Source organism: Myotis myotis, unplaced genomic scaffold (genome assembly GCF_014108235.1).
Source record: "Myotis myotis isolate mMyoMyo1 unplaced genomic scaffold, mMyoMyo1.p scaffold_m19_p_3, whole genome shotgun sequence".
NCBI classification, from domain to species: domain Eukaryota; kingdom Metazoa; phylum Chordata; class Mammalia; order Chiroptera; family Vespertilionidae; genus Myotis; species Myotis myotis.
Genome location: NW_023416335.1, coordinates 110,240,006 through 110,265,328, shown reverse-complemented (window position 1 = coordinate 110,265,328; position 25,323 = coordinate 110,240,006). Strand labels below are relative to the sequence as shown.

The 25,323-nt window shown below is 35.7% G+C and overlaps 1 protein-coding gene across 13 annotated transcripts in view; it reads left to right on the top strand.

Moving 5' to 3' along the window:
• The window catches only part of PSPC1 (paraspeckle component 1), a 135,554-nt gene that overhangs the window by 79,432 nt on the left and 30,799 nt on the right, over window positions 1-25,323 (top strand). For 11 of the 13 annotated variants that reach the window (XR_004966385.1, XR_004966381.1, XR_004966383.1 and 8 more), the window contains exon 8: window positions 2,926-3,095. Coding sequence is in view for 1 of the 13 variants with exons in the window: in XM_036301726.1 (XP_036157619.1) it covers window positions 2,926-3,095; window positions 4,894-5,079 (356 nt within the window). In the remaining 12 variants the exon portion in view is untranslated. Of the gene's footprint in view, window positions 1-2,925; window positions 3,096-4,893; window positions 5,379-5,407; window positions 5,536-17,152; window positions 17,261-25,323 lie in introns of those variants that run through there. The other 2 variants (XR_004966386.1, XM_036301726.1) reach the window with 2 other exon arrangements.

Sequence of the window (25,323 nt, the reverse complement as noted above, 5' to 3'; positions counted from 1 at the left end):
ACTTTTTTTACTTACTAAAGTAGTAACTGAGAATCTCTGGCATGCAAAGTAAGCATGAAACATTGCCCTTACCCATAATGAACTTCATTGTGAGTTAATACAATCGATACACAAAATAATCAGAGTAAATTAATTGTAAATTATGAAACACAGTTATATATATATATAATAAGTACAAGTAGTTCAGTATTTATGTCTATTTCAAAGTAAATTGTGGGTTGGTCCAGGTGGTTTTAAGAATATAAGTGTGATTTTATGGATTGTAGGCAGTTTGAAATGCCATTTTAATTATTAGATTGTCAATATCATAACCAAACTTGAAGTATATCTGATGTTGCCAAGGACACAAAATCATTCTGACTGTTCGGTTAGCAACTTTATCAGAAGAAATATGAAACCGTGCCTTTAGATTCCTTATTTAGTTAGGAATTTAAGAGAATCACAAATTTTATGGCATTTTATTTACCAGAGAACCATATTTACATTTGAGCATTTACTCAACTTCCTGAAGTCTAATCCATGTAATTTTCTCCTCTTTACATTTTATTTAACATGACACTTTATCCTAATGATTTACTGGGTTATGTATCATTATATAGTTTTGTTGCTGGTGTCAATTCACATCCTGTCAAGTTACATTGATGGAATGTGTCAATAGATTTTTCTGGTGTGTTTACCAGTGTACATACTAAGTGGAAAATAGGTTATAAAACTGGTTTTCATGGGATCAGATAATTCTAACATTTCTTAGATCTTTAAATTTTTTTTAATTTTATTTTTTTGAAAGTTGAGAGAGAGAGAGAGAGAGAGAGGAAGGATGAGGAAGAGAAAGCGAGAAAGAGAAAGAGAAAGAAACTGGTTTGTTGTTCCACTTAGTTATGCATTCATTCATTCATTAATTCTTGTATGTGCCCCGACTGGGGATTGAACCCATAGCCTTGGCATATTGGGCTGATGCTCTAACCAACTGAGCTAACTGGCCAGAGTCTTAGATTTTTTATTTTTTGAATATGTACTCTATGTAGTTTTTACAAAACTGATTTGAGAGAGAGAGAGACATTTATGTTGGAAAGAAACATCCATAGGCTGCTCCCAGCATGTGCCCTGATCAGGGATCAAACCTGCAACCTGGATGTGTGCCCTGATCCGGAATCGAGCCCAAGACCCTTAAGTGCACGGGACGATACTCCAACAGAGTTTCTAGTACACTGGCCAGGGCTTAGATTTTGTTAAATTCAGTTTAATTACAGATGTGTGGTAGAAGATGTGATTGCTAAAAATAAGACAATTCAACTATTGATAGTTGGAAATATTATTTTTTAGTTATTTTACTATACCTATAGTAGCATAGTTATATTTGAATCTCATAAATTAGATGTAACAATTCTGTTCTATTAAAAAAAACCCACCCTAATCTATGACCTGTTGTTTTTGCAAAAGTTGAGGTCAGATTGATTCCTCCCAGATTCATGTCTTCACTCTTTTTCATTTCCATTGTGAGTGATGTATTGGAAGTCTAGTAAAATTTTTTGTTTATAATTGTGCTAAGGAATGTAAATTTCTTAGTTAGTTATCGATTTATCAGGAAGACCATTTATGGATTAAGGAAATAATTCCTTCCCTTTGAAGTTGGTAGATTCCTGAAGATTGGGTTCAGAAAGAGCAATAGTGTGTTGTCAGGGACAGATAAAGGAATAAGACTTTTCTCTCGCAGCTGTTCCTTGTGCTTAGCCATTTAGAGTTGTTGGTTTTAATGAAAACTTCAACTCATGTTATAATGTGTTTTTGAGAAACTGAATTCAGGATGTTATAAAATTGACCTACATAATGAAATAGTAGAAGAAAACTCAAAGTTAAAGTCAATTTTTTAAAATTAAAAAAATATATTTTTATTGATTTCAAGAGAGGGAGAGAGAGATAAATATATATAAACATCAATGAGAGAGAGACTCATTGATTGGCTGCCTCCTGGATGCCCCCTACTGGGCATTGAACCCTCCAGGACATGTGCCCTGACTGGGAAGCGAACCCTGGATTTCTTGGTCCTTGAGACGACACTTAATCCATCACAGCCAGGCTGAGACAATCTTTATTATGAATTTTTAGTGATAAACAAATATATCAGTACTTTAAAAATTTAAAAAAAATTGTGGAAGGTACCTAAAAATGCTGTGTTTGAGGCCCTTATAAATGTGGTATTATAGCTCAAACACTATTGTAGTTTTCGACTTTCTTATGAAAGAGTTTGTTCCCATTTGCAGAATTTCAGCGTGTTAAAAAATTTAAAAAGCTAATGTAATAATATTATATCTGTATTTGGTTGCAGTGGCTTTTAAAAGTAAGCTTTGTCATGTTGAGAATCATTTCAGTTTGTTTGTTTAGATCACATATTTCTACATAAAGTTAAAAAACAGTACCTCATACTTTTTGGAGATGTTCATTAACTAGTTAGTTAGTTATAGTGAACATAATATATTGAAGGGAATGAATTCTCTTACAACTTAATGCAATTTACATAACATTTTTAGTCATGACTAAAAATATTAAATGGTTTTCAAAGTGCTAATCTACTTTTCATTTGAACTGGTAGATTTTAGCTACGATGTAAAGGGAGTATTTGGTTAAAAAGCAAACCATAGAAATCATACTGACTTCATTTTAAAATTCTTAAGCTTTTACAGTTTCAAATGTCCTTAAGTAATTGATAGTTGTCTCATATGTTTTATATACTTTTGTTTTTAGAATGAAAAAATTCTATTAGTGTAGGTAACACTCTGTTACAGAGTAGTTAGCTGAGTGTCCCATTCTCAGAGAAGGAAAATGATTTTGATGATGTCATCTATATACATTGCCTAAGTGTTGTTACATTTTTAATGTTTATTGAACTAAGATAGGACAGCTCTAAGTATAGATTGTTTTGCGTAGATGGGTTTAGCCCAGCACCTGCTGGTAACCAAGGTCCTCCTCCAATGATGGGTATGAATATGAACAACAGAGGAACTATACCTGGCCCACCAATGGGTCCTGGTCCTGCCATGGGACCAGAAGGAGCTGCAAATATGGGAACTCCAATGATGCCAGATAATGGAGCAGTGGTAATGTATCAGAAACATTATTTTGATTATATTCAATAATATATACTTATGCTCCAAAGGTAACTTCACACTTAAGATAATTTAGCATTTGTTTTGGCAGTAAATATTAATATGCAATGAAGAAAAAGCAATCTTGTGAAGTTATATGTTGATTATGAGGCAATTTTTAAGTATCTTGAGAGAGTTTTGATTACCACCCATGGCATGCTTTGTACTTAGGTATGTAGCAAACACATATGTTACATTTGCTTTTACAGTGCTTTCAATTTGTATCCACCTCTTACCAGCATTCAAGTACTTTATGATTGTGTTCTTTTCCTGTGTGGACTCCTTACCTTTGGTGGGGGACAAAACTCCAATACGTGTGAAAACAGTTTTTTGTAAACATAAGTTTAAAATTTTAAACTTACATTGTAGAATTACTAATTACATGTGTTACTAAGTTAAAAATAGACAGTTTTATGTCTTGGTTTGAGAGTGTGAAGATATCTTTGTGTGCATTATTATAAAAATGTTTTTCAGTAGTAATTCTTACATTTGAATATCAGTAGCAAGACTTAATATCTGTTTCATTTCCCTCAAAGGCTATCACTGTTTAAATGAGGCTTTATATTAAACATTTTCTCATTTTTTGTTCATGGTTGTTCTAAGTACCATTTAGAAATGGAAAATTGGTTGACCGTATATTTTGAAAAGGAAATTTAGTTTTAAAACCACTACAAAAATCTTAAGTCGCCATTGCTGCTAAGAAAGAAAAAGCACTGCAAATTAAACTCAGACATGCCATCAGCTGTAACTCCTTCCTGGTCTCAGAGGTGTTAAAAGTGGTTGTGTGTCTTAGAATTGGTGGATGCAGTATTTTACCATTTTAAAATTTATTTACTTTAAATGCTATCTTTTATGAATTTGGAGAAATTAGACATGCTAACAGTGTTTTTTAAAATGAGTGTAAAGGGAGATAAAGAGGCAGTGCTGTCATATCTTCTATGAATGGATGGCGTTTAATGTAATTAGTGTATTTGTTAACTTTAGTGGAAGGCTTTATTTTAGAGTAAAATGTTTGAAAGCTAGTAAAAACTTGCAACACCTTGTTTAAATTTTTGTGTAGCAACATAATCATTAGTAGTAATTTTGAAGCACTATAAGTGGCCAATTTTTCCACCCCTTCCTCTGAAATTGCATACTTTATTTAAATATTGTCTTTGGTCTTTTTCACACTGGAGTTTTGAGTCTGTTCAACTTTTGAAATTAATATATGTGGTTATTACTGTGAAATTTTTCTAGCTATAATGATTCAGATGTCCAATAAATTGTTGATTTTAAAAAACTTTATTTTCTCAATAATAGTCTTTGCAAAAAACATCTCAAAAGATTTCATAACTTTTTACTTTCTGAATATGATGCTACTCCTCAGTTTTATCTCTGCTGGTTTTTTTTTTAAAAGTATTTTTTATGCACCACAGTTACATGCAATATAAACTTTTTTTTAAAAAATGTACCAGAATAGTACTGTAATATTGATAAGAGATTTTTAGGATGGCATTTGCTCCATTAAAATCAGTTTGTTCTTCATGAAATTGGGGCATTATATAGCAGTATGTAACTCTTCAGATGTTTTGTTTTTTTAAACATAGTAACTAATTAAATTGCTCCTTTCTTCCTTCTATGTGTGATCCTGATTCTGCTGGACTTTCTGCTGAACTTCATGACACCACTACTTGGGATTTTGCCAATTTTTCTTGTCACTTATATTTGGCGTGTTCCAAATGGACTTCATATTTATTGTGTTGTATTCTAGCACAATGATAGATTTCCCCAAGGACCACCATCACAGATGGGATCACCTATGGGTAGTAGAACAGGTTCTGAAACCTCTCAAGCACCCATGAGTGGTGTAGGTCCTGTTAGTGGTGGTCCTGGTGGTTTTGGTAGAGGAAGCCAAGCAGGCAACTTTGAAGGCCCTAATAAGCGTCGTAGATATTAAACATTCTTTCATTCCTATTTAGAGAAAAAAAAAATTCAGTGGTATGCCTTTACACTTAACCTGTTACCTTGGAAGAATGGTTTTATTGTTAATGTATGCAGATGTTGAAGTATTTCTTTGTAAAACGAGGTTTTTGTATTTTTCTTTATTCATGAGCTTTGTAGATTAGAATGGTAATGCTGATGCTCATCATTGTGAATGTTAAAATGTGTTTGTGACTTTAGCTAAATATAAATATACCATAGTACTGTTGAAATCTATGTAGTTACTTCAATAAAGAAATCATTTTGGATAATTTACAAATGTTATTACTGGTATTCTCTTACAGTTTTGCTAAACTTGGCTGTAACAGTAATACTTTGGTTGCTTTAACTAATCCCAGCCATTTAAAAATGAAAATGGATTTCCTGCTTTTTAGTTTGTGCAAGTAGCACTGAAGATAGCAGCTAGTGAAAGGTAATGTTAATAAGGGGTCTGGCCTGGGAGTTTACATTTGTGTAAACCATTCATGTTCTGTGAAACTAGAGTTGCTGTCAGATTTCATATAGAATCTGAATATTTAGATATTCCAAGAGGAATCTTAAGGATACCTTTGTCCTGTGCTGATTTTTTCAAATAAATCTTTTCAATCTTGGAAAAAAACCTGTTTGAAGGCAAATCTCTTTTGCTTATGATATAATGTTTGTGTATTTTTCATTTTTTATCTTTCCTCCCATTTGACGTCATTATCTAGATCTTACCCTTTAAATTTTCTTTAAAATTAAACAATACTGTTAGATTGTATACTAAATGAGGATTTACTGTGTGATTTATAAGAAATAAGACATTTCTTGAGAAGGTTAGTTTCTAAAAGTATTAAAGATGGTTGACTCTGCAGTGTTGTAAATATTTTCCTAGAGTTGGTAAGTCTCCATTAAAATTTGTCTGACGGGCTAGGTGTGTTTGTCTCCAAGGAATACAAGTTTAATTTTAAAAAACAGAATTAACGAGAATGGCTGGAGTCATTGGAATCATAATACATCTCTCTATTATTGGATATGTAATTTGAATTTTGATTTTCAATACTAGGGGAAAACATTTTATGACATTATAATTTTTATTCCAAAAGAAAGCCTTTGCTGTGTTTAAAATTTTGTGTTTTCGCCATGCTTGTTTTAAAATTGCATGTAAGGAACATATCTTTAAATTAAACTGCAAATCTGACACATTAGCCATTGATCACAGCATATTTTTTCCTCATAACTTTTCAGTGTTACTATATCATGCTTTAGCATTTCTTTTGGAAGAATAATGCACTAGTATAAAATGAACAGCATGTAAAGACCTTTTATTTTTGCATAGTTTCTGTTTTTGCTGGAGGGCATACTTTGGAAAGAAATAAATTTGGTTAATTTAAAATCTTGCATAAACACAGTTGGGTATGAAGTGTAACTGAGATAACTTCTTTTGTGCCAGTTAAAATGTTCTTATGTACTATTTTTTAGATACAACAGTGTGGGTGGAATTGTTTTCTAAAATTTGCACCAATACAGGCTTTTGTTTTTGGCAGTCATGGAGATTGTAAAATAATAAAGATTATTCTCATTGCTGTTTTCCATGAATATATATTAGCAGGGAGTGGGATTTGTTTTAATTTGTATATTAATTGTAGTGTGAGGAGTTTAAACATTAGCTATAATTTTAAAGTAATATATATTGCACCTCATACCTTTCCCAACATGTTTGTTTTTTTTTTTTTTATAATTCTTAAGTAATTTTTAGCTTTGTATTTTGTTTCAAAGCAGAATTGATATTGGGGAAAACTTTATCCTTTGATGTTAATACCAAGCTATCTTTGGCCAAGGCTGTGGAATTCTATAAGATTCATTCAAGAACATTTGAAAGCCAGTGCACAAAGACGTGCAAATCTGCTGAACATTCTAGTGTCCGGCTCAGCTCTGGCTCCAAGAAAAGAGTTCTGCACAGCTTTTTCCCTGCATCAAGAAAATCCTTGTTCCAGTATTTAACCAAGTTTACCCTGGGAAACAGACAGTCAAGTGGAGCATCTGTGAACTCCTAGCTATTCAGTTTTTAGTGTTCCCGTAGAGTTAACCTATGGATGGATCAGTCAATATTTTTCTTGTGAATTAGTATACCAGTGAATATATTTCAATGGTATTTGCTTAAAAGTGGTAGATATAAAAATAAATGTAAGTTTGTTCATATATGCTACCATAATTATTTCCGTAAAATGGTAATATGAAACAATTTTAGTATTATAATATCACAGTATTATGTTTTGTGCCATGATTTGAAACACTGGGTTTAAAGTCTGCAGGATTTAGATTTCATATACTGTTAATGTGTAATTAATATGCACAAAATAAAGGAACACTCATTTTTCTAATTGCTTTATTTCAGCAATGTATTTTCTCAGGATTTCCCTGTTTTTGTTTATTATGAAAATAAATGCATTAATTTTCTTGAGAGATACAGTTTTTATTTGAAGGACTCTGTTTACTTATATTTCATAAAGCTTAATTGGTTATTCTTCCTTGAGTTTTTGGATTTTTCTATTTAAATAAGTGCTGAGTGTTCAGTGGAACAGATTAAATATTTGTTTTTTTAAACTCTACAATATCAGTAATATTAGGGAAGAAATTATTGTTTAGTTGGAATTGTGATTTAATAGAAATTATCAATAAGGACAGTAGCTTAAATCTTGTTTCTCAAATACTAATTGAAACACCTTCATGTTTTAATCAGAAGCATACTTGAATATTTCAGTAACTTGGTGTTTATGTTTAAAGTCTATAATTGCTAAATGTTACTGTGAATAATCAGTAGTTAACTAATTGAAAATGAGGGTTAGGTTGATAATTACAACTTAGATTCTGAATGAGAAAAAGAACATAAATGTGTGATTGAAAGGAAATATTTTATGAAATAATGTGATCAAATGTACGCTTAAACCTTTAAAAGGTTTGAAATTTAGTGACAAATGGGACTAGTCCAAAATAAAAGGTACTAAACTTTTTTGTTTTTTTTTTAAATAACGGGAAATTTCTTGGGGAGTACTTGTGGTATTTATGTTTTTTGTGTGTGAAGAGTTTTGTTACAATAGCTAATAATATGTTAAAATACATTCCTGAAATTTGAGAGGGTAATGATGATGTAAAAAGTCACAATTTCAAGAATAAGCTAGTAAACACCCACATACCTAACTCCTAGATGTAAATGTTTTCCTGTGATTATTTCATAGACAGATATTCTTAGACGGTGGCCTTACTATTTCAAAGTAAGTTTCAAGCTTATCTCATGGTAAAGAAATAATGATTAAGTAAAATAAACAGCACTTTTATACATAACAAGAACAGTATTTTCTTTACACTATCTTTTATTGCTAAATTTAAAAAATAATTTTAATGTGCTCATTTTACATATTGTTTTTCCAGTTGTGTAAAATGAAGTATGCATACAGTTTCCCAATTGAATGTGGTCATACAATTTATGGAATGTCACTTTGGGGAAATAGTAAAGAATTCCATGATTTTTATAATATCTGATCTTTAAAATATGCATTTTATGTATTATATACTTTACTAGCCCTTTTTTTGTCAAAAGCACTGTCTTCTAAATGTGGGGAAAATACTTAATTTTTTATTTGTTTCTTTGATTACTTATAACAGTATTAATTGTTGACATTTGAATCTTAAAAGAGTAAATATTTAAAGGCCCAATCAGAGTGCTATGTTATTTTGGGAGTATTTTTTGACCACCTGTCTTTCTCTATAAAAGCATGTTTAGATTATAAATATCTAGGGCTTCCTTTTGGTTGAAACTTCTTATTCAATTATATATATATATATATTTAAAATATATTTTTATTTCAGAGAGGAAGGGAGAGAGAGAGAGATAAAAGCATCAATGATTAGAGAGAGTCATTGATCCACTGCTTCTTGCATGCCCCACACTGGGGATTGAGCCTGCAACCTTGGCCTATGCCCTGACTGGGAATTGAACCGTGATGTTCTGGTTCATAGGTCCACGCTCAGCCTCTGTGCCAAGCTGGCCGGGCATTATTCAATTATATTTTTATTCACCTGGTAGAATTAGCAGTCTCTACTTTCTTTGTTTTATGATATTTAATTTTCCTTGTCAATAAGACAAGCCTATATATTCTAGGTGGAGGATACTTCATCCCTTAAAGTAATTTAGCTGAAGATCATAATTCCCATTAAAAAAAATTTTTTTTCAAGTATATTGTTTTATTGCTCCAATTACTATATACCAGCACCTCTTTCCTCTGCAACAGATACTATATTTTGTTGACTATGTTCATTTAAAAATCTTAAGTTAACATTACTGTTTAATTTGTCTCTGAGTTAAAGCATTGAATTTTAGAAGAGATGGTATTCTGCTTATGCATGTAAATAAAATCTCAGTTCTTTTTCATAAAATACAGTCACCTAAATTTCATATAAGGCACTTCTCTCTCAAAATTAAGACTCAAAATAGTAGGCTTAGGTAAAAAAAGAAGTGTAATTAGTTTGAATATATGGCGTTTTTCTATTCAATTTTCCTTATTTTTAAAAAAATATAGTTAAATGTTTTTGTATTAAGTACAAAGGTCAATAGTAATGTAAGTGGACCATATACTTCTTAAATGCTCTGTATAAGTAAGTGTGTCATCTGTAGTGTTGAAGATTTTGAATTGATATTTATACTAAAATTAGTTTCTAGCTCTGAAGTTGTCAGTATAGATTCAAACTACACATTTTTATTATACATCTCAATTTAAGGTAGAAAATATATGTATTTAAGGTAATATCAGACTCTTAAATGAATAGCCACAGTGGTTTACTATGTTTTATGTTATATCTATGACTGGATCTCTAAGACATAGTCTTCCTTGTTTTATCTTTTATGTAAATTGTCACTCAGATGGACTTTTGTAAATCTGAGATTTTTAAGTATGTTTTTGGGTTTTAAAAGAACTGTGTAAACAGTCCTTATCACGATGAGTAACATTTTCTGTGCTTAATTAGGTTTATTTTTTTAAAAATTATCCATATTATCATATGTGAAAATAGAGAACATTTTATTTCATTGTATATTTTGCCAGAATAATTTCCACCCAGGACATATGCAGATTATTAGATAATGTCAATTGGTATATGTGAGACATTGGTTAGATTTACATATCTTTTTAAAAATATATATATTTCTTTATTGATTTCAGAGAGGAAGGCAGAAGGAGAGAGAGAGAGAAACATCAATTATGAGAGAGAATCATTGATTGGCTGCCTCCTGCACGCCCTCACTGGGGATCAAGCCCACAACCCAGGCTTGTGCCCTTGGCCAGAATTGAACCTGGGACCCTTCAATCTGCAGGCTGACGCTCTATCCACTGAGCCAAGCCGGCTAGGGCTACATATCTTTTTTAATGTAATGAGAAAAAGTACATCTCACACGAAGTGATTCTTTTAATAGTTTCTGACCTTTTTAGTTTTGGAGGCAGTAGTGACTTCCTGAGTGATTATAATGTTAATGCTTTAATTTGGTTAGAATATTTACATGTTCTTGGACTTGGTTAGAATATTTTAAACATTAGGATCACTGTGGAGCCAACAGTTGAGCAAATTGAACATAATAGTTGGAGTAATTATGTACAAAGTGATACTTTCTCAGCCATGTAGAGTTTTTTGGGGAGCCATGCCACTCAGAACGCCACTTCATGCATTTATGGATTGTACTAGCATTTACCAAGGGGTCCTATTGTGTGAATGGATCCTTTCCTAGAGCTGATATAAAAGCAGTGGGAGAACAAAATCCCTGTTCTCTAACTTGTTTGTTCTCTCAGAATTCTCTGGAGGGCTCATTACAAAATAGACTTCTGGGCTCTACCCAGGAGTTTCTCATTCAGCAGGTCCCAAAGGGGGCTAAATAATGTACATTTTTAACAAGTTCCCAGGTGATACTGATATTAGGTTTAGGGACATTACTTTGAGAACCTCTGTTCTGGTGTTACTCAAAATAGGCAGTGTTTTTGTTGGTTGATTTTTGTTGTTGCATAATGACTATCCTGATATATTGTCTGTCGTGGACAAAATGGAGCCACATGCTAATCTGAGAAGTTCAGGGAGTGCTTGCATAACGGCCTTGCAGACTCAGAGACCTAAAGAAAGCATGTCAAACTCAAAGGCTAACACGGGCCAAATGGGGTTTAAGTTTATGTAGGCTGAAAAATAAGCAAAAGCTTCAATTTTCATAGAAACGTAGGTTTATTTCGATAGAGACATGTTGAATACAAAGGACTTAAATAAATGAGTAATCATTAAAATAATAGAACATTTTAATAAAAACTAATATTTTTTCTTATACACTAACTTAGCGGACACTGAACAACTGCACAAAATAATAAGCGTAATACAAATAAACCTATTTTTCTTGTTCTCCGAAAGCGAAATATTTCCTGTTGCAAAGACCAAACAAGTCAGTCCAAGACTAATGACGTGGCATTTGGCTGCTAAAAGATTCACTGCTGGTATTAGTGGAGAGAAATGGTGCGCCTGCACATAAGGCGCGTAAGGGAAATGAATGCAAACAATTACAGTAATCAGTCATTAGCGAACGTTGTAGTTTGTTATTAATAATTAATGTATAATAGGATATTGTAAAAATTAAGTTACAAAATTTTTATTAAAACGTTTCTTACATACCATTATATTGGTTGGGCCGCAAAAATTCTCGTGGGCTGCATGCGGCCTGTGGGCCGTGAGTTTGACATGCTTGACCTAAGGTAACCACAAAAGATGGTCTGAATTTAAAACTTTTAAACTAAAAGCAGTTTATGGCAGGTTGTCATGTCCTAGGCAAAATCTTCCCAGACAAAGGTCTATCTTTACCTTAACAAAACCTGTCTATTTTGCATCCAGGATAACATTCCTTTGGAATGTCAAGGTAACTCCCCCTTTTCCAGACTCCTCAGGATACAACCAGTTCACCAGGCCAGAGACCATAAATCCTCTCATTGTTATTGTTAATTGTTGACTATTAACTATCCTGTACCTATCTGTGTAAAAGATGTGTCTATCATTTTACCTTTCATCCAATCCCCTGCTTTTTTTCTCCCACCTCCCCAATCTATCATCAGTGGATTTCATGTATTGCACTTGCATCTTTATTGTCATGTATAAAATAAGGTGCAAAACTGCCATTCTCTGGAGCATTACCCTAATCTGTTGAGATTTAGCTTCCTGGCAATTGTCGACAGTATCTCAAATAACTCGAAAAAATTCTCTAGGTTTGAATGTTCTTCCTTTGACATTGTCTAGGATTCCTGGCAAATCATAGACAGCCCCCCCACCACCCCAACTCTTCCAGCTACTGCCACCTAACAAGTATTGCACAAACTCCATGACTTTTGACTAGGTAGTATCATTGCCTTTGTGGAAATAGGATTTTCTTGTGTTCACAAGCCTAGATAATTCAAGTCAAGAGGTAATAAAAAAGTGCACTTTGAAAATTTTATAAAGGGTTTATAACTTACCATCCTGGAAAATATGATACCACTTTGATAGATTAAATGATGGCCTGACCCATTTTATCTTTGTTAATCACTTTAGAAAGGAATGCCTTCTGAGGAGTTCAATAAATGGGAATTAAGTGTGTTTTATGGCAAAAAGTTACAGGCTGCTTGTCAGACCTTATAAGGATTGTATTACATACAGATGTGAGTCAATGTCTGTTTTAAATTATGCAATATATTAAAGTACTTAGCTGCTACATTGAAAGTAGTTTCTTCCAAATTTTTTTTATATTATAGTTTTTAAGAAAGTCACCTGGTTTACAGCCTGCTAAATTATCTCAGTAGGTATTTTCTAGAACATTGTGGTAGATGTTTCTAAGAATATCTCTACATAAGAAGCAAGTATAGATACTTATTTCTAACTAGAGGCCTGGTGCACAAGATTTGTGCACTGGACGGGGGAGGGGAGGAGGAGTCCCTCAGCTCGTCCTGCGCCCTCTCATAGTCTGGGACCCCTCAGGGGATGTCTGCCTGCTGGCTTAGGCATGACCGTGCCTAAGCTGGCAGGCAGACATCCTTCTCACAGTCCGGGGCTCTTGTAGTCCAGGACCCCTTGCTCCTTACCATCCACCTGCAGCAGAGGTGGGAGAGGCTCCTGCCACCGCTGCTGTGCTCACCAGCTGTGAGCCCGGCTTCTGGCTGAGCATTGCTCCCCCTGTGGGGGCTAACTGACCAACAGGGAGCAGCTCCTGCATTGAGCGTCTGCCCCCTTGTGGTCAGTGCGCATCATAGCGACTGGTCATTCTGCCGTTCAGCCGATTTTCATATTAGCCTTTTATTATATAGGATTTTAATCCAGATGTCATCTGTGTGCCTATCCCGCTTCCCAAAGCCTACCATAGCTTAGTGTGCTTTCAATTTCCCAGAAAGTTCACTTGTCCAAGCTTTTTGTATTTTTTTTGTGTGAGGTAGAAATGTGTTTGGCTTCGGGAGGGTATATCTGTGATCAAGGAAGGCATTTTATCAATCCTTTTATCTTTTAACTTTGCACCAACTCACCTCCCTCATTTTTGAAATTAAGGAATCAATATTCCTTGCTGCTTCTAGCCCAGGACTTTGAGTTGGCTTTACCCTAAGGGGCTTCTTAACCTATTTTCCAACTGAGCAATTCTCATGAAGGCTAATCAGAGTAAAGAAGTTTTATCTACTAAAAAAATTTATGAGGCTAGGTTCTTGGTAGATTTATTTTTCTGTTCAGTTATTCCAATCAAGAAATTATTTTAACACATTGTTTGCGGGTAGTTTCTATCGCGCGCTAACAGGTGGCGCGGGCCATTTTTGCTAATTTTTTGCGCAAATGGCAACGTTCAGTAAAATTACGATAACTTTACTTTTACATATTTCTTTTCAATGAAACTTTCTGTGATTTACTATAAAATGTATACTGAATTACTTTTCTTAAATTTTAAACAAATACTGGAATTGTGTGAAGGGATGACTCTACGCAGTTGAATAGATTACTGTTATACCTGGAAGTACATACATAATTCACCATTGTATATGTTAGAGACCCACATTTTGTCCTTTGGAATTCGTATATCTGCATGTTAGCATCCCTTTAGAGCAATAAAAAAGTATAAAAATAAACGTATTTATACGTTACCTGCATTCTACCGCTAGTCTATAAAAAACGTATTAATACGTGTCCCGCGCTCTACTACCAGTCAGCGTAAGACGTATAAATACACTTCCCGCATACAATGTGTTAACTACTATTACTACAATGAGTTTGTTATATCTCTACAGAAGTTAGTGCTTAACTTTATTTTTAGGCACATGAATGCAGAAAAATATGAGTTTTGAGTTTCTCATTTTGACTGGTTTCCCTATACTCTTTGCTTTTCCTCCTCCCATACATTTTTATGTGATAATAGCCCAACTTATATCCTACTGGACATTAAAATTTTAAATTTATATGTGAACTATTGCCACTATTTATGCATGATGATTAGGAAAATTTAAAAATACCTTTTTTTTTGTTTCTTATCTGTATATATGCCTGGAGCCATTAATTCTTTTAAGAGATTAGTAAGAGGAAGATCAGAACTTTTTGGAAAATTATATACCCCAAATTTGGGGATGGGTGAGAAGTATAATATAAAAAATATGTATTCAGATGCTTCTGCCTTGAAATAAATAAATAAAATAAATAAATAAAATGTGCTTTTATTTTAGGAAGATTAAGTTTAATCTACATCCTAGTATTTTTGCTACAAGTGTTAGAGGTAAGGTAAAATTAAAGTATAGTGTGTCATATTATGATCTTTTAGACCTATGAAGTATTCCATAGGTTGATTAAAAATACAGATCTCAATCTGGATTTTTTCCCAATTGATCAATATGGAAGAAAGCTATTTGTCACAATCAGTTTCTAATCATGCTTTTTTTTTTTTTAAATCATCACTGGAGGATATTTTTTCCCATTGATTTTTAGAGAATGGAAGGGAGAAGGAAGGAGAGAGAGAGAGAGGGAATGAAAAGAGGAGAGGAAACGAGAGAAGAGAGAGAGAGGAGAGGGAAACATGAATGTGCAAGTGACACTAGCGGCGGGGAAGGAACCCAAAACCCTGGTATTTGCCCTTGACTGGGAATCCATCTGGAGACCCTTATGTGTGTGGGCTAATGCTCTAACCACTGAACTGCTGGTCAAGGCTAGTCATTCTTTTTAATAGTCCATATAAGAATCATGTATATCAAAAAAAAAAAAGAATCATGTATATCAAATACAGGGGTGGGCAAAAGTAGTTTTAGCAACATTTGAAGTGCTCAATACTGGTTTTCTACAATTGCTATATAGACAATTTCTTGCAGTCTGGACACTTGGGATATAGCTATGCATAAAGTAGACCAACCCTCAGCTCCCTGTGGCACATGTGTTCTAGATCTACAGGGACAAAGAGCGACAAACAGTTGAAATAACTTAATGTCAAAAGGGTAGAGAAAAGGAGCAGCTATTTTAGATAAGGGGACTAGAAATTGCTTTCTCAGGAGATAAATGGGCAGCATTCTCTGTTTACTTTAGTCTGCTGGCAAAACAAAGCTGTGGTGATATAAGTGGATGCAGTAAGTGCACTGTGGGAGCATTGTTATCCCGTGTGGTGGCCATGTATGGCTATTGAATCTTAGGAATAGGACCAGTGCAACTGTAATTAACTTAAATTCAGCTATCAAATGTAAGCATACTTGGAACGATGTGGGTGTGTGCATCTAAAGTTAATGAACTCTACAAGCATCGAAGAAATTTTATCACTTGAATTAGAGGTGTAAAATATACACAGTTACAAATGTTTTGGTATGAAGAAATGAATGTGAAATATCTTTTAATTTTAACATGGTTACATATTGAAGCAATACTTTGACTATATTGGTTAAATAAAATATGTATATTTAATAGAATATATATACTAATTTTATATGTTGCTTTTTACTCCCTTTAACTTAGCTTCTAAGAAATTTAAAATTTCTTTTTTTTGGTCTATCTTCTATTAAAAAATAATATCTTGAAACAATTATTAAAAATGTATATAGAGAGAACCCAGTTACATTTTTCTCACCGTTATAAAAATAACTTTATTTTCTTTAATTCATTGGAATATGCTAAGAATTTATCAGATTACAAAGAGGTACAAAACATCTTATTTAACTTGTTTCTAAGGCAATGTGTAATTATGGCCAATGTCTTTCTGGTGAAAAAAACTGTATTAAGTGTAACTTTACTGTCATGTACTAAATGTCTGGTCTTGGGATATTTACTAAATCCCTTAAACCTTGATTTCCTCATCAGTAAAATTCAGGGTTGAAGAAGGATAAAAGGAGACAAAGCAAAAGAAAAGAAAGTAAAGAAAACATCTATATCCAATTAAGTTAATTTGCTTCTTATAATTATATTAAATATTGTAATGACACTGTCACTTCTGTTTCCTTCCTTTTTAGTTGTTTGCAATAATGTCTTGTAACTTTCATTCTTAATTTAGCAAACTGACCAATGAAAACATCTTTTGGTAATAGTTATTCTTAGGACATTTTTTTCTTTGTGTTGCTTAGCGATTATCAACCTTTTTCATTTCATGGCACACATAAACTAATTACTAAAATTCTGCAGCACACCAAAAAATATATACTTTGCCAATCTGACAAAAAATAGGTATAATTTTGATTCATCCACACAAGATGGCTATTGTTGTGTTTGCTGTTGCCATTTTTTTTATTTGACAATCTAAGGAAAAAGAGGTGAGTGCCCCTGACTAAATAGTCAGGCATTACACGTTTTAAAAATTCTTGTGGCACACCAGTTGAAAATCATTGATCTAGCTTAAAAGAGCAAATAGATTCTCAACCTTCCTAATGCTGCAACCTAATACAGTTCCTCATCTTGTGGTGACCTCCAACCATAAAATTATTTTTGTTGCTACTTCATAACTGTAATTTTGCTACTGTTATGAATCGTAATGTATGTAAATATCTGATATGCTGTATGTGTTTTCCGATGGTCGCAACCCACAGGTTGAGAACCGCTGAAATAGAAAATGCGAATAGAAAATAAAGATAACTGTAAACATTTGATTGCTGCCATATAGCCACTAGGGGGAGCCTAAACTCCACAGGACCAAGGTGACTATTTTGAACAAAGGTTAATCCTTCATATAAGAAGTTATTGATTGATCATTAGATTTGTGCTAATTATTTTTTTGCTACACTGAGGATGGATCTGTCCCAGTCCATTCGTGTAATCTTACCCAAATCTGCTAGAGTTGTGTTGTAGTTTGGCCATAAATATACCTTCTTTAAAAATTATATATTAATGCATTCAAGTCTAAGGTAATATTCTTAGCAAATCTTAGAATAGTTAATAGGTAAAATTTCTTATGTTTGCACTTTTCTTTGGGTTAGTGCTGGTTTAAAATAACAATTTTTTTATCTTTTCTTTACAAGATTGTAATCCCAGAATCTCATTACGTGGTCTGTAGTGATATAATTCATTTATTTTTAATCTATATCTATTTTAAAAATATATCTAAATATTTTTTATTTCAGAGAGGACTGAAGAGGGGGAGAGAGAGAAACATCAGTGATGAGAGAGAATCATTGATCAGCTTGCCTCCTGCACGCCCCACCCTGGGGATTGAGCTCACAATCTGGGCATGTGCCCTGACCGGGAATTGAACTGTGACTCCTGGTTCATAAGTTGATGCTCAGTCATTGAGCCATGTTGGCCGGGCTATTTTTATCATTTTAAATAAATAATTTGAGGTTGAACTTTAAAGTTTGTTAAGTACATACCATTAGGTGTCAGGATGAGACCAGTTTACTTGGTGATTGTGCAGAAGTGCAAGAGAGTTATTGGAACATCCAGTTCTCAGGAGATAAATTGCTCATATTAAGCTTACATTTTCTTTCACTTTTATTTTCCTTTGTATTTATATCTACTTAGTACTGTCTTCATAAAATATTTAAGCAAATATGGTAAGTCCTGAAACATTTTTGTCATCAAGATTCTCTTAAAACCTTTGTTTAAAGTTTCCATATTTATTTATTTGTTTACTTCATTCCAGGATGTCGGCTCTAAGAGAGTAGGGATCTTATTTATCATTGAATGATTTATCCTCATTTTCTAGCAAGTCTTTATTAAACGTTTGTTCAGTGAATGAATGACACCAACTGTAGGACAGATGATGTTTACTAATGAGAAGACAAAAATAAACAAAATGTGTTCCCTGCACTCTTGGGATTTGGAGTTTATTGGGTATCTGTAGAGCTGTAAGCAAACTGACCATTTTGTTGTAATGAAGGGAATTGCAAATGCTCTGAAAACATAGACACAAATATACACCTATGTTGGGAAGACTTCACTTAGATAACTTTTGAGCATATCTTAAAGGTGAGTATGTACTTGCCAGTTACTGACTTAAAAAATAATTTTTTTTTTTTTTCTGAGGGAGAGGGTAGGGAGGGTGTAGTTAAGGGCTAATAAGAACGTGTTGGGGAGAAGACAAAAAGTTTAGATAAACTGTGATTGATCTAAGTTAAGGAGTTTTGCTGTTTATCTTTTAGGTAACTAGGAGTCAGGTCAGTTATTTTAAATACAAGAGTAACTGGAGGAAATGGAAAGCAGAGGGACCAGATAGAACATTGATCCACTGCCCCACCCCCAATGTGATATTTGAAAGAATCTTTAGTGTCAGGTTTGCTCAAATTCCAGACAGGAGTAATTCAGTAGTAAAATGAATTTAACATTCTTGTTGGTGTGTAGATGGGGGAGAGGGAAATGTAATGGTCTGGGAGTTTCTGGTTTGGTGGAGTGATGGTGATACTACTAACAGACATGAAAGGTAAGTGTATTCAAGATTGTGGCTGGGGTGTGGGTGACTGCCTGAGGGTGAGGAAAATGGATGTTGGAATCTGTTGGATTTTATATATTTTGGTTTGGAATACCTATGGTTGTTGGGATTTTAAAAACTACACAACCTGTTTACCTGGTAAAAGCGTTCTCTCAGGGCACTACCATGTATTGCTGAAGGTGACTGGTGCCCTGACTGGTCCTGCTTTTACTTCTGCTCTTGCAGTTTATTCTCCGAGTAATATCTGCTGCTTCCTTTAGAAATGTCAGTTAGATCATCATTCCTGTCCTTCAGATGCAGCCACTTTCTGTCTGTATCAAAATCCAACTACATCGTAGGGCACAGGGCTTTATTTGATCTGCTCTCAGTGGAACTTTCCAGCCTCATACACCTTTCATTCCTTGCTTCCTAAATACTCAGGTGGTTCCTCTGTCTCCCCAGGTATTTTGGTAGGTTTCCAAAGAAAGAGCTCCCTAGTAGAAGGACACATCATCTCTTCTCATTCTTGTCACTTTTTCAGTAGGTGATATTTACTTTTTGTGCCCACATTTTATTAATCTTTTATTAATGTTCTCAGTATCATAGCACAATGTTTGGCATGCAGTATTTGTTGACCCATCTGAGGGAAAATCCAGGAGAAAAATAGAGAGTAATGGCACAGATTTATAGTTTTCACTACCAGTTCGAAGTGTGTGGATAAGAATTGCAGATGGCTTATTTAGTCAATAGTTATCGAGCATTTTTATCTCAACTCTTTAGAATTGCTCCCCATCTTTGAGCTTGTACTCTGGTGGGTGGCAGTAGAAATTACGGGAAGCAGTAACGAATTCTCAGGCAACTGGATGTTTGTGACAAAGCAAGAAGAGTCAGCAGAGAATATGAGTCCAGTTTTTAGTAAAATTGGGATGTGTACTCCTACATAAGTATAAATAGAGATATGTCTAAAAAGAAAGTACCAAGAGAAGTGGAGAGAGTGAATATATAAAGGGAGTAATTTGGGATGATGGATGGAAGTCCAGATCTCTTTATCTGTGGCTGGAGAGGGGATAGGTAGAAGACAAGTTCTTATCAATTGGAACAATAATCTCAGGGTTTGTTTAAATTTTTAAACTTTAAAATCACAGTATATCTTTTGTGTATTGGCTATACCCGTGGTTGGCAAACTGCGGCTCGCGAGCCATATGTGGCTCTTTGGCCCCTTGAGTGTGGCTCTTCCTAAGCCTTAGGAGTACCCTAATTAAGTTAATAACAATGTACCTACCTATATAGTTCAAGTTTTGGCTCTCAAAAGAAATTTCAATCATTGTACTGTTGATATTTGGCTCTGTTGACTAATGAGTTAGTTTGCCAACCACTGGGCTATACTGATATAATGCTTGGTGTTGGTGGAACACCAAGCAAGGAGAAGAACAGAGGAACTGTAGTAAGTTTAAATGCTTGCTTGAAATGTCCAAATTTTACTCAGTTCTCTTTAGGAAAGTAATTTTTTTCTAATTGAGTGTAAAATGAAGACTGCTGGTTTTAAAAGTTTACATATTTATTTTCCTCTTTTATCTTACATGGCTGTACATTGAAGAGACAATTAGAAGCAGCAAAAGTGTGGGGTAGGTTAGCAGTTAAGAGCAACTCATCAGGAAATGTTCAAAACTGTCTCTTATTAAAATGCAACAATTTCTCATTGATGTGGCTATCCATATATACTTCTATGTGATCATCATATGCACTTCTACAGACATGGAAGGTCTATTGATGGTAACCCACCTAGTAATTGAACTTTAAAATGACAAAGTGGTTAAGGTATCAAAGAAATAATTCAGTAGACCTTGTGTGTTGTTATAAAGGGTACACCTAATCCTCTCAGAGGCTTTGATAAATAAGTTGAGTATTGCACCAAAAAACACTGAAAAAATCATTTGCACAAATATTGGGAGGATGAAAAGCATGTAATGCTTCGTTTGAAGAAACATTTCTCTGTTTTTTTGTGTGTGTTAATAGTTCCATTTTGAGAGTGGATAATTCCGATATTCTAATGGGTTCTTAAATGTGACTATTCCCTTCCACCTTTCCTGTTTTTTCTTGCTGCTTTTATTATGGTCTTGAAGTTTAAATTTTTCACTGTTCAATCGGATGGATTGTAGAGATTTTTAAAATTACCTATAAAATAAGCATAGTTAGTTTCTCAGGATTGCCTTTAAAATGATTTGAAATTTTTCTAAGAGGACAGGTTAAATTAAGATTTTCTTAGTGATAGGGTAGACATTACTGAAGTTCCTGTGTTTTAGTTTTTCTTTTATTATGTACTAGAGGCCTGGTGCATGAAATCATGCACCAGTGGGGTCCCTCAGCCTGGCCTGTGGGATTGGGCCAAAATAGGCTCTCTGACATCCCCCAAGGGGTCCCAGATTGTGAGACAGCTCAGGCCAGGCCGAGGGACCTCAACGGTGCATGGTCGGTGCCAGGGAGGGAATCGGGAGGTTGGTCAGCTGGGGAGGGACCGTGGGAGGGCTCCAGGGCGTGTCCGGCCCACCTCGCTCAGTCCCAATCTGCCGGAGCCCAGCAGCAAACTAACCTACCAGTCGGAGCATCTGCCCCCTGGTGGTCAGTGCACACAATAGCGACTGGTTGAACAGTTGACTCTCTGCCCTCTGGTGGTCAGTGCACATCATAGTGAGCAGTTTAGCGGCCTTAGCATATCATTAACATATTACACTTTTGACTGAACGGACCACTGGACACTTAGCATATTAGGCTTTTATTATATACGATATTTAGTATGTTTGCATAAGTATCCTGAGCTATATATGTTATAGTGAATGCAAATGAATATGAGCAGGTCAGGAAGAATGGGAGTGCCACCACGTTTTGGCTAATAACTTGTTACAGTGGTATCTAACTTCTTTTGGGGGACAAATGAAATCAAGTCAAGTTTGCCAAAGTTCTAATATAACTTGTTTCTATATAGCTAATATATAGTACATGAAATATAAATATATTTTAATACATTTATTTACTCAAGTCATGCTAAAATTTCTATCTTTATACTCAATAGGGTGGAAAGAGGATTGTTTTTTCTTTTTTAACTAGAGGCCTGGTGCACAAAATTTGTGCACTGAGGCGGGGGTGTCCCCCTCAGCTGGCCTGTGCCCTATCACAGTCCAGGGGCCCTCGGGGGTTTTCCAACTGATGGCTTAGGCCCGTTCCCTGTCTCCACCACTGCCGCTGTGCTTGCCAGCCATGAGTCCGGCTTCTGGCTGAGCAGCGGTCCCCCTGTGGGAGTGCACTGACCGCTAGGGGGAAGCTCCTGTGTTGAGTGTCTGCCCCCTGGTGGTCAGTGCATGTCATAACTGGTCATTCTGCCGTTGGGCCGAAACCAGCTCTCTGACATCCCCCGATGGGTCCCAGATTGTGAGAGGGCACAGACCAGGCTGAGGGACCTCACCGGTGCACAATCGGGGCCAGGGAGGGATGTGGGAGGTTGGCCAGCGTGGGAGGGTTCCAGGGCATGTCCGGCCTATTTTGCTCAGTCTCTATCATCGGACCCCAGCAGCAAGCTAACCTACTGGGCAGAGTATCTGCCCCCTGGTGGTCAGTGCACATCATAGTGAGCAATTCAGTAGCCTTATATCATTAGCATATTATGCTTTGATTGGTTGAATGGCCAACTGGACAACCTGACACTTAGCATATTAGGCTTTTATTACATAGGCTATTCCCCCAATGGATACTTTTCTATTGATTTTTTTAGGGAGAGTAGAAGGATTGGTTTATAAGACCATTAATTAGATGGCTGAACCCATTTGTGTAAGTTTGTCATAAAAATTTTTTTTTTTAATCTTTATTCAGATTATTACAGTTGTAATAATAAACACCTTATGGGGTGTTTTTTTCTCCCCCATAGCTCCCCTCCATCCGGTCCCCACCCCACCCTATGCCCTTTCCCCCACCGTCCTCATCCATAGGTGTACGATTTTTGTCCAGTCTCTTCCCGCATCCCCCACACTCCCTTCCCCCCAAGAATTGTCAGTCCACTCCCTTTTTATGCCCCTGATACTATTATATTCCCCAGTTTATTCTGTTCATCAGATTTTTTATTCACTTAATTTTTAGATTCACTTGTTGATAGATATGTATTTGTTGTCACTTTGTTGTTCATAATTTTTTATCTTTACCTTCTTCTTTCTCTTCTTAAAGAATACCCTTCAGCATTTCATATAATACTGGTTTGCTGGTGATGAACTCCTTTATCTTTTTCTTGTCTGTGAAGCTCTTTATCTAACCTTCAATTCAAATTATAGCTTTGCTGGGTAGAGTAATCTTGGTTGTAGGTTCTTGCTATTCATCACTTTGAATATTTCTTGCCACTCCCTTCTGGCTTTGATAGTTTCTGTTGAGAAATCCTCTGACAGTCGTATGGGTACTCATATGACTTGAAGGGAACAGTTAGTTACCTTCAAGGCCTTGAAGGTAACTAACTGTTTTTCTCTTGCTGCTTTTAAGATTCTCTCTTTGTCTTTTGCTCTTGGCATTTTAATTATGATGTGTCTTGGTGTGGTCCTCTTTGGATTCCTTTTGTTTGGGTTTCTCTGCGCTTCCTGGACTTGTAAGTCTATTTCTTTCACCAGGTAGGGGAAGTTTTCTGTCATTATTTCTTCAAATAGGTTTTCAGTATCTTGCTCGCTCTCTTCTTCTGGTTCCCCCATAATTTGGATGTTGGTTTGCTTGAGTTGTCCCAGAGACTCCTTACACTATCTTCATATTTTTGGATTCTTTTTTCTTTTTTCTTTTCTGGTTGGGTGTTTTTTGCTTCTTTGTATTTCAAATCTTTGCCTTGATTCTTGGGATCCTGTAGTCTGCTGTTGGATCTTTGTATATTATTCTTTATTTCAGTCAGTGTATGCTTAATTTCTAATTGGTCCTTTTTCATATCCTTGAGGGTGTCACTAAATTTCTCGGAGGTTTCTAGAAGATTCTTGAGTAACCTTATAACCGTGGTTTTTAACTTTATATCCAGTAGTTTGCTTTCCTCCTTTTCTTTTGTTTGTGACATGTTTTTTGTCTCCGCATTTTGGCTGCTTTCCTGTGTTGATAGAGTGGCTTTGTGTGCTAGGTGTCCTATAGGGCCCAATGGCTCAGCCTTACTAATTACCTGAGGTAAACACTCTTGGTGCACCCCTTTGTGGGCTATGTGCACAGTCTTGTTGTAGTTAAGCCTTGATTGCTATTGGTATCACTGGGAGAAATTGACCACCAGGCCAGTTGGCTGTGAGGACCAGCTGTGTCTACAAAGGAAGAACTGCTGTACTGGAGACACCCTTATGGGGCAGGACTTGCTTCAGTGGGGCTTTGGTGTTCACTGAGTCTGCCCCTTGAGTGTGTCACTTATGGATGTGAAGAGTTTTAATCTTTTATGATCTCACTCTGACCCCTGGGTACACTGCCTCTTGGGTCTTCAAGGAGGTGCAAAGTCAGCCACTGCCTGAGGCCACCCAGAAGGAGCTACAGAGAGATCTGCAGATTCCTCCTCTTTGTTTGGGGTTTAAAGGTGCCCAGATGAGGCCCAGCTGTGTAGCAATGTAGGCTGCTGTCAAGCCTCATGCCTTCTTTTGGAAGATCTGGGGTTCTTTGACCCAGCTGCAGTTTGTTAGGTTTTAAGCAGTGAGAGCACAGGCCATTCATATGCAAAAGCTGCTGAGCACACCTTTGGTGGGGTTGTAAATTGGGTTGGGCAGGGTCTCTGGGAATCACCAGCAAGGAGCAAACAGTAGTGGCTGCCAGTCAGCCTTGCACGGGAGAGGTTCCTGTGTTTCTGCGTTCTGCCCCTTGTGCGGGAACAATGATCACTGCAAACACCTCTGAGATAAAGCTGCCCTCGTGTTCGTGCCTGATGCCAGACAGTCCAGTTTCTCCCTGTACACGTCTGGGTCCCCAGAGTTCAGAGCAATCGGGAGCCTGTATCTCCCTCCGGATTGTAAAAGAGAACAGTGCACCCAGTTGCCAGCCCGATTCGCGCGCGCCCCGTACCTCCGCACTTCCACACCTCCGTACCTCCTACCAGTCTCAAATGCGCTTTTCTCTTTCCTTCTTGTTGTAGATCTTCCACTCAGCCAGCCTTCCCATGGTTCTGGATGATACCCATTTTGTCCTTTAATTGTAGTTTTGATGTGGTTGTGTGTAGCAGCAAGTACAGGTGTGTACCTTTGCCGCCATCTTGGTTCCTCCTGTCATAAAATTTTTTACCCAGCATCAGTACCTCTACCACTTCCTTAATTTTCCTTGCTCTTCATCATCCTGTCTTTATTTAGCTCCTCTCTGCATCACACACTTCCCTCTGGAGGC